The sequence below is a fragment of the Xenopus laevis genome, chromosome 2L (assembly GCF_017654675.1).
Source record: "Xenopus laevis strain J_2021 chromosome 2L, Xenopus_laevis_v10.1, whole genome shotgun sequence".
Taxonomy (NCBI): domain Eukaryota; kingdom Metazoa; phylum Chordata; class Amphibia; order Anura; family Pipidae; genus Xenopus; species Xenopus laevis.
This window is the reverse complement of record NC_054373.1, coordinates 116,698,308-116,717,064: the sequence shown is the minus strand read 5'-3', so window position 1 is coordinate 116,717,064 and position 18,757 is coordinate 116,698,308. Positions and strand designations below refer to the sequence as shown.

Below are 18,757 nucleotides of genomic sequence, written 5' to 3'. Positions count from 1 at the left end.
GAGCATGTGGTTGCTCGGTAAGGCAAGGAAGGTGGGGTTGGTGGAGAGAGTTGTAGACACTGGGGCCGCAGCACCATCCTGAGCAGTGCACCTGTTGCCGTTGTCATGTTGTGTGTAACATCTACAGACAGAAGCTTTTCCTTGCCCACAGAAAGAGTGGACAGGCGATGTCTTAGCTAGAGTCACAAGAATGTCACCTTCATGAACTACAGAAATCAAGGTACACGCATTTTATCCCTCATTCAACCCTACCTTTACATAAGTTACTTACCATATAAGCACATATATGCATGTATGTATATTTGGCTACATACTATCGCGTGAGTGAATATTGCTGATCACAGCCACCGTAGATGCAGAAAGGTACAATATAAAGTATATAGCTGAGTGGCAGCATATAGCAACAACGAATACTGCATACCTTGTAATTATTGGGGCATCATGAAAGTTGGGGCTTAGTAATGGTCTGGCATGTCTAACTGAAAACAGTATGTTCTAACCAGGTCATCTACTGAAAGTTTGTAAAGGCACACAGAGCAACATGAAATGCACAACATGAACATAGAGCAAAACAGCATGCCCATAACAATGAAAAACATGCTTGCAATCTTATCTGTTTTATGAGAATTTGCCAATAGTTTTAAAAGCAAAACACACAAATGCTAAAGATGTTAAATCCCTGTTTGGCTTTGCTTGTATGAAACATGAAGTAGTAGGCCAGTACTTTAATGACTGGGTAAGTAAATTTCTAGCTAGTGCCTTTTATCATCAGTAAATACATATCCATTGACAGCACTCCAATTTTCATTAAAACCTTTAATATTTGCAAAAATTTGCATAGCAGTACAGCAACATGGTGCAACGTTTCGAGTATCCTGGTATGCTTGATAAAGAGTGGAGTGCCACTCGAAATGTTGCACCATGTTATGTACTGCTATGCAAATTTTTGCAAATATTAAATGCGGTTTTAATGAAAATTGGAGTGCTGTCAATGGATATGTATTTACATGGTATGAAGAAGCCTTTGTGAACAGGCTTAAGGACTTGCACTCAAAAGAAAATTGGGCCGAGAAAGTAAGTGATTGGAACTGTTTTTTATCATCAGTACCCATAATATCCCGTGTTTCCTGGAGGTCGTTTGAGGTACACAACAGCTCATTTACCATTACCATATGCAAAAAATATGTGCACAACTGTGCTGGTCTATAGTAATACTGTGCACCAGTTTTATGGTTGCACCTGCTTTGGTGCACAAGGAGCAAAGCTCAGCATACTCAGGAACACAGAATAACTTATGGTAGGTATAGTATTCACTTTGCATGTTGCTCCTGTAGGTCACTCAATGTTATGCCAGTTTAATAACATGGACTTGAAGGGCATATAATTGCTTGCCCATGTCCCATCTTCATATAGACTCTTCAGTGGTGCAGGTTTCAGTTTTTTAACCAGCACAATTCCGATAGTTGTGCCTGCTTGCACCAGTGCAATTACACTGTAATTTTGGCACATAACAGGCCAAACAGCTGCTCTCTGAACAAAACACCATGTTATTGCTTGTCCTCTTTGGTAAATTCCCCTCAGTGATATCTGTTCCCCTCCTCTCCACTACCTCTTCAACTTACTGAAAGATAATATATTCAGTAACATACTCCAGAGCTGATCTGCTTTATAATACTGATGTTCATCTAAAGTCTTTTATTTTGTTAAATCTTTATTTAAACTGGCCAGACAGGGGCCAATAAAAGCTGTCAACTCAACCCCTCCAACAAGTTGTTAAGTGCATTGGCGGAAAACTTTTAAATATGAATAACTACATGCAGTTTTGCCCATTATGCTAGCAATTGTGTTCATAATGTAACTGTTTCATTAAATGTAATAACGGCTAATTTACTAAATTAGTTTATGTGCACAAACCAATTGCTATCCTCCCATTTTTACCTCTGCTAGATTGCTGCAACTTTCTTATTCTCCATATACTAGTAAAATCCATGGATATTCTAAGTCCCTGAGGCAATCCATGACCATATAAAGGCATTAGGCCAAAGACTGAGTTATTTTATACAGGTCATACTTTACAAAAGAGGTACAATGTTTTTATAATACACAAGTTTTTAGTGAGTCATGCAAGTTTCTTTTACAACCAGTTATGGTTTACAAAAAATGTTATCTTCCTGACTGTCTAGCAGAGATACACTATCTTCTTCTAACTTAGTAACATAGTAAATTAGGTTGAAAAAAGACACACGTCCATCAAGTTCAACCTTTAAACTTTTTTTTAACCTGCCTAACTACCAGTTGATCCAGAGGAAGGCAAAAAAGACCATCTGAAGCCTCTCCAATTTGCTTTAGAGGGGGAAAAATGTCTTCCTGACTCAAAATGGCAATCAAACTAGTCCCTGGATCAACTTGTACTATGAGCTATCTTCCATAACCCTGTATTTCCTAGACACTTTTAATTATTGCATCTACATTCAGGAAATAATTTCATGATTTAACATTTACTTCCAAGAATGTATATTGTTACATCTTTAAGTTATAAATCTTTTTCCTAACATATGGAACATTCATTTTACAGTGGGCCCGTGTGTAGGGCATTATATTAACTCTTGCCTTTGTTAAGGTTCCCTGGACACGTGTAATATAAACCGGTAACTTAAACCATTTGCAGCAATTTATAATAAAGACCTCCATACAACTTTAAATTTCCTGCCCTTAAGTTTCGCTAGGCACAAAAGAATGCTAGCACATCTTCGCTATAAAATGCTAGCACAGCCGAAGCAACAATATCGAAAAGTCACCAGCGTTTGGCGTCCAGGCCGAAACTCAGCATTTTAGTTTATTGGCGTAGTCTGAGCACATTTGCACCTGGCAAAGTGTTGAGATGGGTGCGAAGCTGACGTTGGTGAAAATTCACCGCTTAGTAAATCTGCCCCCTAGATCTTTGTACACTACTGCTGAATGAGTAATATGCTCACTCCTGATCAGAATTAATTATAACGCACCGCTGTCCTGGTCTCAGTACAGGAGAGATGGATTATGGGATTTTTTCTTATACTCAGCAATAGTTTCATAACTTGATAATTTCTACAGCTAAACAGATAACAATTGTGGAGCTTCTAGAATGCTGCAGAACTGTTTGCAGATATGCCTATTAGATGACTTATAATATCTTATACACTTTCCTTGTCCTTTAAGGTATGGAGATCTGAATTACAGAAAGATCCTTTATCCAGAAAACCCCAGGCCAAGAGCATTCTGTATAACAGGTCCCATATCTGTAATAACTGGACTTATTTTTTGCTTTGACATACTTAGATACCTGGACCATATTTATGTGATAGGTGGGTAATGTATGGCCACTGTTGCGGTCCTGCCCAGCACAAGAAAAGTTCAGTAATTATGTCAGTTTTCTATTTCCTGGTCATTCCATATGGCAGTGTGGCCTTCTAAAGGACATACCACATCAGACCCTGTATTAATGCACCAGAAGTAAAGCCAAAAGAATGCTTGAAGTTTTACACTGCTGCTTAGAGCATTTTCAAACCAGCATATGCCACTGCAAAAGCACCAGTTTTGTAGTGTCAAGACCTTCTACTTTTGCCACTATGTGAGTTTGTGTGTTGCCATGTTGGAAAGATTTTACAGAAACATAGAACCATACAATCTACAGAAATTCATAAGTCAGTGACAGGTTTCAAATTTGTGTAACATGTAAAAGGTTAATACAGTTCTACAGTGGGCAGGTAGACTGAAAAAACAATTCCTGAGGGTAAATATGCTAATAAGTAGCGCTGGTGCAGAAAACTCCTTAGATGCCTGGCAGGGAATCAACCAGGTGTACAAGACATGAGTTTTTCTGTCACTATTTGTAGCAAATACATTTGTTAAGCACCCTATTCTCTTTACTGGCGTGTGCAGCTGCTGTGTTATATTTTTTCTGCATGATGGGCTGATGCCCACACTTAAGAAATCCTCTAGTGGTAATAAAATTTAGGCTCTGGAAGCCCAGGATGATGCTGAAGCATTTGCATGATATGCTTTAACTAACAGGCACTGTGCTTACTTCATTTAATTTCATGTTGCATTGACTAATCCATTTTACTACAATCAGTTTTGACTGAATGAAATGGCTCTATGACTTCCAAATACTCTGGACTCCACTAAGCTCTTCACATATCTGATGACTTGCAGTCTGCTTAACATCTCTTTTTGTTTATCCCAAACCTTCAGATTGAAGAAAAGCAAATGATTGTGCTCACGTTTTTTAGGTAAAACATATATGTTCGAGTGTAACGCTACTTTTTTCCAGGTAGAAGATTGCTTGATCCTGTGAACTCCAAGTCAACAAACAGCACACACCACTCACACACAGCAGATGTAAATGCTAGAAGGAATGTTGTTTTAAGAATAACATCAGCTCCAAAAGTACTCTCAGTAAAGCATCCAAAGATAGAGAAAGATTTCAAGGAGGAACAGTTCATTTGCTTGGAGGTATGGTGTGATGGATTTTGAAAGTAATAAAGGCAAGATTTTTGTCAATAACTTTTTGTAAAACATCAAGAACATTTTCAATAGATGTATCTGCCCCTAAAAACTGCCCTTTTCCTGACTGCCAGGAGGGTATATGAGATATTCTAGCACTGACTATTCTGCTGTTGTATAACTATGTTATTAAGGTTCACATTGATTTGTTTTCTTTCTGCTTTTAAAGGGGTGGTTCACCTAAGTTAACATTTAGTATATTATAGGCTGGCCAATTCAAAGCAACTTCAATTGGTCCTCTTTTTTTTCTTTTTAATAGTTTTTGCATTATTTGCCTTCTTTTGGATAACTTTCACACTCTATTTGAATGCTTAAAACAAACTCAAAACTGATTTAAATAGTTTTACCATGAAGTTATTATTATATAGTGTCCTATTACTGGTATATTTTCAACTGGTTTCCACTTGTTTCTTTTGTTTTTTTTTAATTAATTACAGCTTTTTCTTTATCTTTTAGCAGCCAAAAAATTATTGATTTTCGAGGCTCCAGTGTAATTATTACTTTTTATTACTTAACAAGATGTGTCTCCTAATTATCTTCCAGTTTCTCACAAAAGCCCTCTGCCAGGTTGCTATGGAATTTGGGCTCTCGCAACCAAGGAGCTGCTAAAATTCCAAACAGGAGAGCTGCTGGACAAAGATCTAAATGCTTGCAAATTGCATTATACTAAAAGTTGATGTAAAGGTGAACTACCTCTTTAAGGCGGTTATTTATTAAGGTTCGAGTTGCGCTTTGAAATTCCTTGATAATCCCATTATAAGTAAAAAAAAATTAATATATTTTACCCCAAGATATTTTTGAGGCCTGCTTAGCTTCCAAGTCTTGTTCTCTTCATTTTATGAATGTATTGTTCGAGTGAGTTTCTGCCATATCCAAGGAGTAAACTGTTGTCACTAAAACTCAAAAATGAGATCATCAATTTGATCTAATTTTGAACTTATGTAGTTATACTCCCAAACTCAAACATGGGCACTCCCTCCTTTATGCTCCCATTCACTAAGAAGAGCAGCAGTAGGACATGAGAAGGAAGAACTATACAGCAGACCCTGCAAACTTTCAGGCCCCTGTAGAGTATGCTGTATAGTAGTTATGCCGCTGATTCAACAACTATAGTATGGTTGCACTAGCCAGACAAGAATTGGTCACAGCCTGTTTAGTTTGTGCCCAGTCGAGGTTTACAAAAATGTTGTCTTCCTAACTGTCTAGCAGAGACACACCATCGTCTTCTATTAGAGTAGTTTTTCTAGACATTAATTGTTGCATCTACATTTAGGAAATAATTCCATGTCTTAACATTTACTTCCAAGAATGGATATTGTGACATCATTAAGTTATAAATCATTTGTTTTCATGTACTGGTAATGCATTTTTTTTCTTTATCAAAATGTATGGCTCTAGCAAATCCAGATTAAACTCAGATGATTCTTTGGAAATGTAATTCTATGGAATTGTCTTCTCAAAGGGTTCTCCTGATTCTATTCTGACATCTGTGACGCTAGCTCCTCCACTTCATCAGGGCTGAAAGTGGTCTACTTTCTTTGAGTTGTAGCCAATGTAGAGGTTAAATGAACATTTCTTGAAACTTTAGCAGCGCTAGAAATATTTAAATGAACCCTTCATTCATTGCATGAATTATTCAGATCTGCCTGAGGAGGCTGAAGCTAATGCAACTTCTTCTTACAAAGTTTTGTCATCACATGAAATACATCTGTGTGATTTTTGCATCGTCTGTTTCCTCCATCCTCTTTAGCGGGTTGTCTAGTGCAGCAGGGCAGATGTTGCAGTAACCTACAGGTAATGTCTGAGCTCAGTGTTATGCTGGGTTTCAAATTGGGCAAGAAAAGCTGAGACCCTGTTTGGAAATGGCAGGGTGAGCAAAAAGTATACATTTGTCCAGTCCCAGCGCTCCTGACAACATTATCACAAAGATCCAGCATTCAAAGGACTGTACCAGGTTACCATTTCCTTTTCCAGGTGAAGCAGATCAACATTTCCCAGAATTCCCCCATCAGAAAGGACAGAGAAAGAATGCCAGGGGGTATCATTTTTCCACATATGGGGCACTAAAGTTTCCTTGACCCAAATCAGTTCTCTTTTAAACGATAAGTAAAATAAAATTCATGTTAGGTGCCATTTTGTCTATTGGGAAACCTGTAACCATGGATCTGCACTTCTCTACTTCAAAAAAGGTACTGCTTTCCCTTCTTCATTGTCTCCAGGTATCCTGTGGGATTTTACCTTTACTTATTTTTCTTGTTTTGAGGAGAAGCAGCAATCTACTATTCACTAGATGAGTACCACAAATTGATGCATGCTACATTCTTTTAAAATTGTAAGCTCTTTTGGGCAGGGCGCTCTTCACCTCTTGTATCAGTTATTCGTTGTTTTGTATGTAATTATGTATGTTTAATGTATACACCCATTTAATGTACAGCACATTTAGAATATATTGTCACTTTATAAATACATGTATTGAATATACTGAATTAAATTCTATTCTATCAGTGCCAATCAGGAGTAAATGTGCAAACTATACTGACTATAAGTGGACCGGGGCCTATTAGGAATACTGCTTCTTGCCTTCCAATGTATACAATGTATATTTGGGGGTTGAAAGGGGGGCTTTGCATACTGGGGGGGCTTGGTCAAGTAAGTTTATGCATCTGTATCTGTTTACCTTGAATAGCACTTAATAATAGTTTTGCATTGCAAACTGAGTGAGTGTAACCTCAGGAGAAAGGTCTGGATGAATATTGCCTTTGTTTTCAATACTGAGTTTGATAGCACTGATAGATAACAGCATGGTATTCCCTGGTGCTGTAAAGCTATACATAAACCAACTCCAGAAATCCATTTTAACATTCAGTGTGAATTCTTATGCCTGGCTTCAACACAGCTGATGCACATACATGGTATCTTGGCTGCTAGTTCAAGACGTCCAGCTGTTGGAATGACCTTGCACCTGTAAATGACCAATGAACCAAAAATAAAGCACCCAGAGGCATACAGATTAAAACATAACAGTCTTGAAAAACTATAGACCTTTCTCCTTTTTATTTTTTTCACAAACAGACCAACTGGAATTCTACAGGTTTATTTATATAGCAGCTATTCTATAGTTCTAATAGCATATTCAGTGCAGCTAGCAGTCAGCTATACTGGTGCAACAATTTCCACTCCAAGATACAGGGAAATGTTGCTTTCAACTGTTTACTTTAAAGATTATCCCAGCACTGGTGCTATTTATGAGTACATTAAAGTGGGAACAATAATTACACAAAAGTTTAAGGGAAGGTAAAGGATAGCAGAGAGCCAATCAGGTAGCTTGCTAATTTTTAAGTGGGACAGACTGGGGTCTTCCACCCAAAATCTGATTTGAGGGTTTTTTAATGGGAGAGAATTTTATCTTAAGCAACTTTAATATAAACTTTAAACAACATTTTAAATAGTTTATAATGTAGTATCTAAAAGTAATACAGTTAAAAACAGAGTTTGTTCATCCTTCTTTGTTCTCTGGATCTGACTTTTTAAACAAGGCAGCGAAGCAGTCGGCCGGGTTGCTTAGGGCGCCTGGCTGGCTCAGCCTGGGCCTGTTGTATAGATAGGTTGGCATAAGTATGTGTATGTATGTGCACAGTAACGTAACTGGAGGGGGGCAGGCCCTGGTGTGGGATGTGCAGCCGGGCCCCCACCCCCCTCTGTACCAGATTATTTGCCCCGAAATCGGCCGATGCGGCCGGAAATCGACAGTACGCGAGCTGCCGGGGGGCCCTGAGGGGGTGTTGGCCCTGGCCCAATTGCACCCCCTGGTAGTTCCGCCACTGTATGTGCAATGGGGTTTGTTTGGAGCGGTTGAACTTGATAGACCTTTGCCTTTTCTGAACCCAGCTTAACTAAGTAGCAGGAGGCAGACGTCCTCTAGATCTTTTAAGGGCTAGTCCACACGGGGAGATAGCGACGCGTTTGCGGTCGCGGCGACAAAGCGCCGCGACAGTCGCCGCGACCGGCGCAGGCGACAGTTTTGTATGGGCGCCTATGTAAAAACGCCTGTGCTAACCACACGAGGCGATGCGCTTTTCAACAGTCGCCTGAAAATGCCTCGCCAGGCTTTTTCAGGCGACTGTTGAAAAGCGCATCGCCTCGTGTGGTTAGCACAGGCGTTTTTACATAGGCGCCCATACAAAACTGTCGCCTGCGCCGGTCGCGGCGACTGTCGCGGCGCTTTGTCGCCGCGACCGCAAACGCGTCGCTATCTCCCCGTGTGGACTAGCCCTAAAAAGCATTAATCAGCTGGCTTGCAACATTGTTTCAGGAGTAGGAGTCAGGAATAAAATAAATGTATTGCAAGTGAAACTGTTCTGGGTTTTTTTGGACATTGCACTTCTATCTTCTTATCTATTCGTGTATACAAATTCTAAATACGTCTTAGTATACTATACTATGCTGCACAAAGAATTCCTATGTACTGTAATACAAATGGTAATACAGTTCTACTTGTTTTGTCTTGATTATTTTTCATTATGGGGGTATTATTACAGACTGTGCCGCTCTACAAGACTGTGGTGGTCACACAGGACTTTCAGACTTTCACAATAATGTTTTCCTGTGGTGGCTGTTGTATCCCTTCCATGCAAGGCAATTCATTATCTAAACCCATTCTTCACTATCTGTCTGTACTCACTGTGCCACATGAAGTTGTGTTCCACCTGCATTTGGTGTTTCTGTACAGTGCAGTAAGTAACATAGTAACAAGAAAGTCTAGTTATTCTGCCTTAAAGTGTCTGTCATTATGTTGAATAAAGAAAGGAGGTTGCTAGAGTTTTCAGTTTATTGTAAGATGCATCACAATGCTGTCGACCTGTGTATCAGACCAAAAGAAAGGGGGGCGGGTGAGTGTCCTGGCCCTGTTGGAGTGGGGGACAGACATGACAATTCAATTTACAAACCTTAAAATGTGAGGGGGGTTTTGGTGGATCAAAGGTAGAACTGGGTATGTCTGCAGGTGAGGAGTGTGGTCAAGCATGTTCTATTGTTTATTGTTTTATTTTTTGCCTGGTGAAATAAAATGTCATTCTAAGCACCTGTGCAATATACATTAATCATAAATTGCCCTCCCCTCAAGGGGCCCAAGTCATTAGCCCACTGCTTGCCAAGGCCTCTAGGGAGAGGCCCACTTTAAAGCAGATTTCCACCCAAATACTGTGTTTTGCTTAAAGGCAAAGGAAAGTCTCAGTCATCCTACAATGATTCAGGAGTCCGAACCAGTGCAGAGAATATAGATGTCAGAAGGATTCCAGTCTGTAGCTGGTGTCTGATCTGCATTTGTTCTAACTTAAACCTATCTGGTCAGCTCAACATAAGCCTATAGGAGTTCCATGCAAATTTAAAAGCAGAATGTGACTTCATTTCCCATACTAAATGCTTGTTGATCAGGAGTCTGAATGGAATGCACACACTTTGAATTTAAATCATTTTCATGCATTCATCAGTGTGAGAAATAATAGAAAAAAACATATAGAATTAATAAATTCATGAAATGGGCAAATGAGACACTGTACATTCTTTTTTGTAAAGCATCAAAAAGAACCTGAAATAGGCAGGGAGGGATGTTTACTTTACTTTGTGGAACCAAATGAAACCAATAATTGCCACTAGAGGTCACCATACACTGATAAAAGATTGGAGCGTGGATTCAAGGTAAAATTTGTGCATCATGTATAACAATGTACTGTAAGCAGCAAGGCCACCCAGTAAAGTTTATTGTAACCTTCATGTGTAAAATACAGTATACTTGTAGAAATTCTATAGAACTTCTGAAATTCTATATTTAAAAACCAAACGGATGTGTTTGAAATCATAAAACTGGCGATTATCAAGGTGTTCCTGGTAAGTAAGGAGTTAAAACTGAGCCATCTGCCATGGGCATGTTTGGCAATCCCTGGGGTAGGAGTGAGGGCAACATAAGTGTATGTTTCTGTGAAACTTGTATTTTATTCACTGCATTTAAAATGTTAAATTCAGGATTGTGCTGGTGCTGCATACAAATCAAACAAAACAAAAAATTCAGAACATATACCCTGATCCCCGATTCTGATATATGGTGATTGAACTCAGCCTGAAACAGGTGATATAGAACAGAACCCCCCATCACCTTGTCACCACCCCATCACCATGATCTCCACACCAAAAAAGGAAACTAAAAATAAGTTGTTTGTCTTCTGTGAATATTATTTTTTTATTGAATAGACTCATGCATATCTTGCCCTGGGTCCTCCAACTGATTTGGAGTTGGTATACATTGCCTACGGCCACCCACAAATCACTTTTTGCATTAGGATGTGCTTCTGACTTTCAGAGTAACTAAAGCACATGCTGCCCTATATTGTTACATTACTGCTGCACACCTCAATCCTTGTCAATAACACAGGAGATGATTGTATCTCATGTGTGTTATACTTTGAATTATTGAAGCTTACAGTAAGTTGCTTCAACACATTTGACTGATTTTACATAAAATTGGGGTTCTACTGTATCTGCAAATCTTTAAGCTGCCAAAGTCTTGAAACTTTAATAATCCTTCATACCATCTATATACCATAACAGAACCCCCATCCTTCATTTATATAAAAACATTATACTATGCAGAGCTTTACCGAGATTGTTTACAGAGCATGTTTTAGGGTATGGGAGGAAACACAAATAACCAAATAGACATAGGTAAAACATACAAACACTAATGCAGGTGTCCCAATTTTTTTTTACCCATAAGCCACACCAGTAAGGGCTTTAATTGGTTATTTGGTAGAACCTATGTGAACTAACACTACATGAGACTCTGTTTGGCAGTACACATGGTCTTTATACCTCAAAAGCTCGCTTCCAAATTGCTTTAAAGTGTTGGGAACCAGGAAGGAAGGGTTTTTACCAGCAAAGTAGTTTCCACTTTAGTACTGTGTGTTGGTAATATGAGATATGGGGAGTAAGAAACCTATGGTGCTATCTGAAGACTTGCTATCTTGTCTAAGTGCATTCTTCTTTGGCATATCAGTTTTGTTGTTAATGTTTACATGGCTACAAACTAGGCTCGGTTTCACCTCAGGAAATATATATATTCAATGTTGCTTGCAACAGTAATTGATCTCACTTTCCCCCCTACTCTGTGTGCAGTGGGCTACTGCAGTGACTTTCCCCCCAAATGTGTATCAAATCAGCAGAATGTGGGCTGTAGGGAAAGGCAGCCTCTGGAATCTCAAAACTGACATCCTACGTAGGCTCCGTGTTACTGGCCGCTTGTAAACTGAGACAGATGCTGTGACTCAGCGCCTATATTACTCAGTGTTTTATGCAGCTTGTCTTTGTTTCTTGTAATTCTCATCAGAAAATGAAATAAAGGATACATTTCACAGAAATAAAATCATAGCTTTTATAAAACCAAGCCTGAAAAATATTGAGCAAAACAACTTCAGTGTTCAAAAAGGTCATCCTTTTATACAGGATGAAACCAGGGTTAGATTGGACCTGCAGGACATAGGTAGAAAACCAAAAGTGCCCTGTCCCTCATAGGACCCATCACCCCAGGCCCGGTGCCTGCCCAGGATCTGCGGAGGGATGGGAATTTCTACTGGCAAGGAAAAAGAAGATGTGTAGTGGGTGAGGGTGATGGTTGTGAGTGGGGGCCCTTCTTGACTGGGGTGGTGGGCCCTTGAGGTGTCAGCCCTTAGTGGGACCCAGACACCCCACTCTGGCACTGAATGACAGAAAGTGACAGACATTGTAAAGCCTAGGTAAAGAGGAACTACACCATCTATTTATCTGGAACTAAGGTTTACAGTACAGTTGACATGATGTGCATGTGTGGAGGTAAGTGCATAGGGCAGTTTGCTCTTGTTAGTAGCATAACAATAGAGGAAGTAGACCCCGTGTTAGCAGAGGGGCCCGGACCATGGGGTCTGTTTTCTCTAAAGTTAAGTAGAACACTCCCCTCCTCAGCCCCACCTTTTTATCTTAAGGGGATTGGACGGGAATGAGGTGCGTGTGTTGCAGACATGTGGGCCAGACATGTGGGCAGGTTGGAAAGTGCAGTGCCACCTGAAAATTTTTTTGTATGGGAGCCTGGCACACTGTAGTTATATCACTGGCTCTAGTATTGTCATTATCAAGAGAACTGGGTTGAAAATACACTGAATTCCCAAGCCAGAAATACCAATATGTGAATGTTAACACGTGGAGGAAATTAGGCCTGACCCCATTTTGGCTATAAAACCACTTCATCATCAGGGCACTTGAGACTTAAAAGAACATTTTTTACATTTTGTAAATTCTGTAAAAAGACCCTTTCTCAAAAGCACAATTTCCCTCTCTGACAATGATGCACAGTGTTGGACTGGGCTGGTGGGACACCGGGAAAAAAACCTTGTGAGCTCCAGCCTTTGTGGGCCAAACTGACACAGGCCTGCCCTCCACTGGACCAGCACCCACAAGTTTTTAATAGAAGGAGGAACAAACAGGCAAGTAGATGGCACACTGGTGAGTGGATGGGTAGTGCACTGGAGGCGGGGTTGGCAAAACATTGGATTCAGTGCATTGGGTAGTTGGGCAGACATGTGTAGGGGAGTTTGCCATGGAGGTAGGAAAAATGGGGCCCTGGTCTCTCCCGAGCCTGACGACACACATTACACAGATGTGCTTCTCTGATTAGGTATAGCATTATTCAATATGATCTTGTGCTTTTCAAATAAGATGCATTATTTTGTGCTAATTTTACATTATAGAAATGTGTTTTATTCCACACGTAATAAAATGTAAGATATTATCACCAGAGAGCAATAGCAATGCATTCTGTCTTGCATTGTTTCATAAAACGTCATTTCACACCTCTTTCAGTTGCAGTATACAACAGTGAAAATAAGTATTGAACATGTCAATGTTTTTCTCAGTAAATATATTTTTAATGTGGCTATTGACAATAAATTTATACCAGATGTCGGTAACAACCCAAGTAATCCACACATACGAAGAAATCAAAACAAATAAATCCATAAATTAAGTTATGTGTAATAAAGTGGAATGACACAGGGAATAAGTTTTGAACTCATGAAGAAAAGGAGGTGCAAAAAGGCATGGAAAGTTAAGAAACCTGCTGAAATCTGTCAGTATTTAGGAACCAATCCTTCCCCCTATCAGTGCAAATTAATATCAGCTGGTTTCGTCCTAATTGATGGTCTATAAAAATGTTTCTCATTACCAATGTATCACACAAGAATCACTTCATGATGGGTAAAAGCAAACAGCTCTCTCAAGACCTTTACAATCTTATTGTTGCAAAACATACTGCTGGCATTGGTTACAGTTGTATTTCTAAGCTTCTGAATGTTCCATCATAATCCAGAAGTGGAAAGAACATAATTTCACCCTAAACCGGACCAGGAGTTTCTTGCAGGATTTCTGACAGAGGAGTCAAAATAATAATCAGAAGAGTTGTCCAAGAGCCAAGGATCACTCGTGAAGAGCTTCAGAAACACCTTGAATTAGCAGGTGCAGTTGTTTCAAATAAAACAATAAGTAATGCACTGAAACAACATGGCCTCTATGCATGCTCACCATGCAAGACTCCACTGCTGAAAAAAAGCATGTTGAAGCTCATTTAAAGTTTGCTGCACAACATTTGGACAAGCCAGTGAAATTCTGGGAGAATTTAGTCTGGTCAGATGAGACCAAAATTAAACTCTTTGGATGTCATTGGATGTCATTGCACACACAATCTTTGGAGGAGAAATTGCACTGCACTTCACCCCAAAAACACCATACCAACATTGAAGTTTGGAGGTGGGAACATTATGGTGTGGGGCTGTTTTTCAGCATATGGTACATGCAGACTTCATATAATTGAAGGAAGGACGAATGGAGAAATGTACCGGTACTTGATAAGAATCTGCTGCCATCTATCAGGATGCTGACGATGAAATGAGGGTGGACATTTCAGAAAGACAATGATCCCAAAAACACAGCCGAGGAAAATCTCAATTGTCAATCACCCGACTTGAATCCAGTTAAAAATTTATGGAAAGAACCGAAGACCAGAGTTCATAGAAGAGGCCCCATAACCATCAAGATATGTGCAGAACAATGGGCCAAAATCACACCTGAGCAATATATGTGACTAATTTCTCCATACAGGAGGAGTCTTGAAGCTGTCAAAGTTCATGTGCCCTATTTTGGCACCTCCTCTCCATTCTGGGGTACTCCTACTCTTACCCATACCCACGTAATGCTCTTCTAATTCTTGGTTAAAGGAGCTTTGTGTTGCTTCTTCTATTTTACAGTCCGCATGCCAACTTGGACACTCACCCAGCCTTGTTCTTGGGAAACTACATATTACAGCATCATGCAGGGGGTACCTGATTTTATTTTTAATACCAACTCAATAGTCTTTTTTGTGTGAGATACTTTCCTTGGGCCTTTAATTAGCACCCATTCCCTTGTTTGCTCATTGTCAGATGAGAGAACCACATCTGCTTCATTCAGGGGTCTTTTGGACATTCTACTCTTCAGCCATTGCACTGTAGCCTCCCCATGCACTCCTTTTTACCTCTTTTATCACTTGTCTGAGACTTTATTGTTTCCTTAGGTCACACTTTTCAGCTCAACAACCTCCCTCCTTTACACAGACTTTTTGACCGGAACTGCAAGTGCAAAATCTCATTTATTGTATCTCATAATTGTCGGGTTTTTTTTGCAATGATTTAATGAGGATTAGGCTTTACCTCTCCCACATAAATACTTTTCCCACTGCTCACTTTGTAAGGCCACTTGAGAAAGATGGATTTGAGCTCTCAATCAAAGTTATTATACAGTATACATTGCTACGTTGTCGAGAATGCTTTTCAGAATGACCGTAATATGCTAACAACCTACAGGCTTCTTTTAATGAACGAGTTCCACTCTATTGGCTCTGATCAGCAAACAACCAACACAGATCCTCTAGATCCTTTTTCATTAAACCAAGTTGTGCTTACCTTTCCAATGGGCCAAGTGACTGCTACCCTGTAGTGAGCATTGTAAAGTGTTTGCACAAAATGTCCAGTATCTTAAAACCCCTCATAAGTATTTGTCCAGGCACTCTTTTCCACTTTCCAGTCTAGTGGGAACTTACTCTTTCATTAGTTGGGCATCAAGCTCTTTGTGCTGCATGGTATTTCTTTTCCAGGATGCAATGCTGGGCCGATAGGTAAGGACACTCCACTCCCCACTCAACCCACTCATCACCTAACCAATGATAACTTCCACCCAACCTCACTCAGCAACAAATCCCTCCCCCACTCACTGCAAGTTACAGACAGGCTGCAATTACGGGTAGGAAGGTAGAGGAGGTTTGTTCCTACAGTCCCCTGACAGTTGCTCCCTGGCATGTGCATTTCCGCCTACCCACTAGTTCTGGCCCTTTCAGGATGCCTCCTAGGACTTCCCTAATATAGGAACCTTCATGTCAACCTTGGCTATTCAGTTTGCAGTAGGTATCTCAAAATCTTTGATGTATGAAAAAAAAATGAAAGGTGATTACAGTTGCAGATCTATTTTATATCCTATTGAGCTTGGGCCATGTGGTCCTTAGGAATTTAAAATACACTCCTGCATTTGAGCAATGTATTCTTCTAGGGGCTAGACTAGGCAACATCCAACAGGTATAAATCACACAGTAACTTGAATGGTGAGAATCCAGTAGAGGCTTGTAGAGGTTTCCCTAATCAGTAAAAAGTCACAGTTTACCATTTTTATCTCCTACCATTCAACATTGCTTTTGAGGTTTTATTAAACCTTTCCATCAAGCCATAGCTTGAGAGTGGTAAAACCAAAGTACAAACATATTTGATACCTAGGAAGTGATTATGGAAGAAGACCTTTGCCACCCTCTTCCAATTCATCACCAGTCCAACCAACCAAAAGGGTCACCCCTACAATATTAATATTATCATTTATAACAAACAAGGGAAACTTGTGCTCACTTCTAATTTTTAAAACCATTAGGTGGGGGTGCAATGAGGCTGTGACCACAAAATACATAAAGACAAATACAAGAGTCCTCTGCACTCAACCCATTATCAATATATTTAATATGTTGAGACATTTTGTGCATACAGCTACTAAAAAATGAATAAAGGGTTCTAGAGATTCTGTGTATAATACATTCAGTAAGGACCCCTTTTCAGGTACTTTCACCCCACTCCACATTTGTAAAAATAAGGGGCATGGCACTGCAAAGAAATACTCCTGATTACATAAATGTTTGTCCCTGCTTTCAGCCGCTACAATAACTAGTAATAAGATACTCAGTGAAGTGATGACATAACAATGAATCCATCCCAACAGGTTTTTTTGCCTATGAGCAAACACATTCATTATTGAAGAAGCATTACTAAACATAAGATCCAACACACAACTTACTTCAGATGCCCCATAATGTACCGTTACACAAAAACAAAGTGCATTACCAAGTATATTGTTTCATCAAGAGCGCAGAATCCAAACCATGTCCCCAAAATAAGAGAACCCATGTAAAAATAGTATGCACAAAATGAAATGTTCATCAACTAACAATAAAACATGATATGGCTGAATAGAAAGCTGCAGCACTAGGTGCAAATATCAGCATAGATTTGTGCCAGTCAGAATGCAAAATAAAAAAGTATACAAAGAAGAGGGAAATAATGTGCATTCCCTGCCCCCCTGTTACTTTTGTAATTAAGTATCTGTACAAGTACATACATTTAAAAAAACAAAACAAAAACAAACAGGTATTATTAGCAATGATCATTATGTAGTACAACTTGTATGATCTTGGGTTACATTGCCCATATGCCTGACGGAGTGCCTGTGCAACTGTGTGGACATCCGTAAAATCTACTGGTTGGGTGTATATGAATAAATTGGAAGTAATGTCTTCTCTAATGAGTATGTATTAGATTTCTATATGTATTAGGGTCTGCCCTATCTGGTTGTCAGGGTCACTTACTTCAACCAACAAACAAATCAACTAGCAAGATTCAACTGTATTGTTCTCCTATTTTATTTGTGTATTTTACTTTTCAGGTCCTCTCTTATTCATATTCCATTTTGATTTCCAGACTGCTGAATGGTTGTTATCATAACGAGCAACCAGATAGCAATACAAACTAAAAGCGTCTTTTAAGATAACTTACCCCTTTAAAGGGAATGTAAACACTAAAATAAAAGTTTGACTAAAGAAGGAACAATTCTAAGCAACTTTCCAGTATATCTTTATTACTAATTTTTTATGGTCTTAAAGTCGTATGTAAATGAAATTGCTATTGAAACCAAGAGATGTTGCTTCCTATTCTCAGCACTGCTGATTCCCACTACTGAAATAATGTTAAAAAAAATGCTTGCTGATTAAGCGACCTTTGAAGAAGTATGCAAGTCACCGCGGAATATGGAAGCTTGGTTGGAGGAGAGCTGGCTCCTGCTACATTGTTTCAGGAGTTAGAACCAACCGTGTAGAAAAGGACAGACAAATACAATACAATACAATTACATTTTCAAATAACCTTAAACCACTGAAACATTTTCATTTTTACAAAGGAAACATTTGGCTATTTTGTTCTGATATCAAACGGGCTGATTCAGTTAGCTGATAAAAAAAAAGTCTCCTTTTCTTGATTAATTGTAAGGATGTCAGTCACCCAGCAAGCCAGCTTGAACTCAAACTCTCAGTTTCTTCTGAAAGCTGCTCAAATTGTTTGGTATAGTTGATAGACCGCAACTCCCTGACAAATATATCATATACAGGATTCTGTTTTACCTAAATTGTGTTATGTATTTATATGTATTTTGAACTAAGGACAAATAACTGCCACCCTATCACTTTATGCTGTAGCCACATAAAGGTAACTGTTGTGCATCTGTTTACGCAAGTAAAATACATAGCTCACAAATGGGAGTAGTATACTTTCACCTGAAGCTGAAGTACACACAGATACAAAATAACACACACACTGTTACAGTTACACACTGACACACCCAAGGTAATAAGTGGTAAACTGAGCTGATGAAAAGAGACCTCTGGGAAACAATGATGCCCAGCTATACAAGAGGAGGAGCAGGCAGTGCACTTGGTGACATTCCCTTGTTATTCCTGCACCGATACATGCACACACCCTCTTGTCACTGCAGCCGGGCACATGAAGAAAGACACAGAACA

At 39.4% G+C, this 18,757-nt stretch overlaps 1 protein-coding gene across 1 annotated transcript in view; it reads left to right on the top strand.

Moving 5' to 3' along the window:
- The first annotated feature begins 4 nt into the window (after positions 1-4).
- tmem255b.L (transmembrane protein 255B L homeolog) overlaps positions 5-18,757 on the top strand; it is a 47,216-nt gene continuing 28,463 nt past the window's right edge. The window contains exons 1-3 of the mRNA XM_041581285.1: positions 5-17; positions 639-736; positions 4,389-4,491. Of these exons, the coding sequence (XP_041437219.1) occupies positions 5-17; positions 639-736; positions 4,389-4,491 (214 nt within the window). The remainder of the gene's footprint in view (positions 18-638; positions 737-4,388; positions 4,492-18,757) is intronic.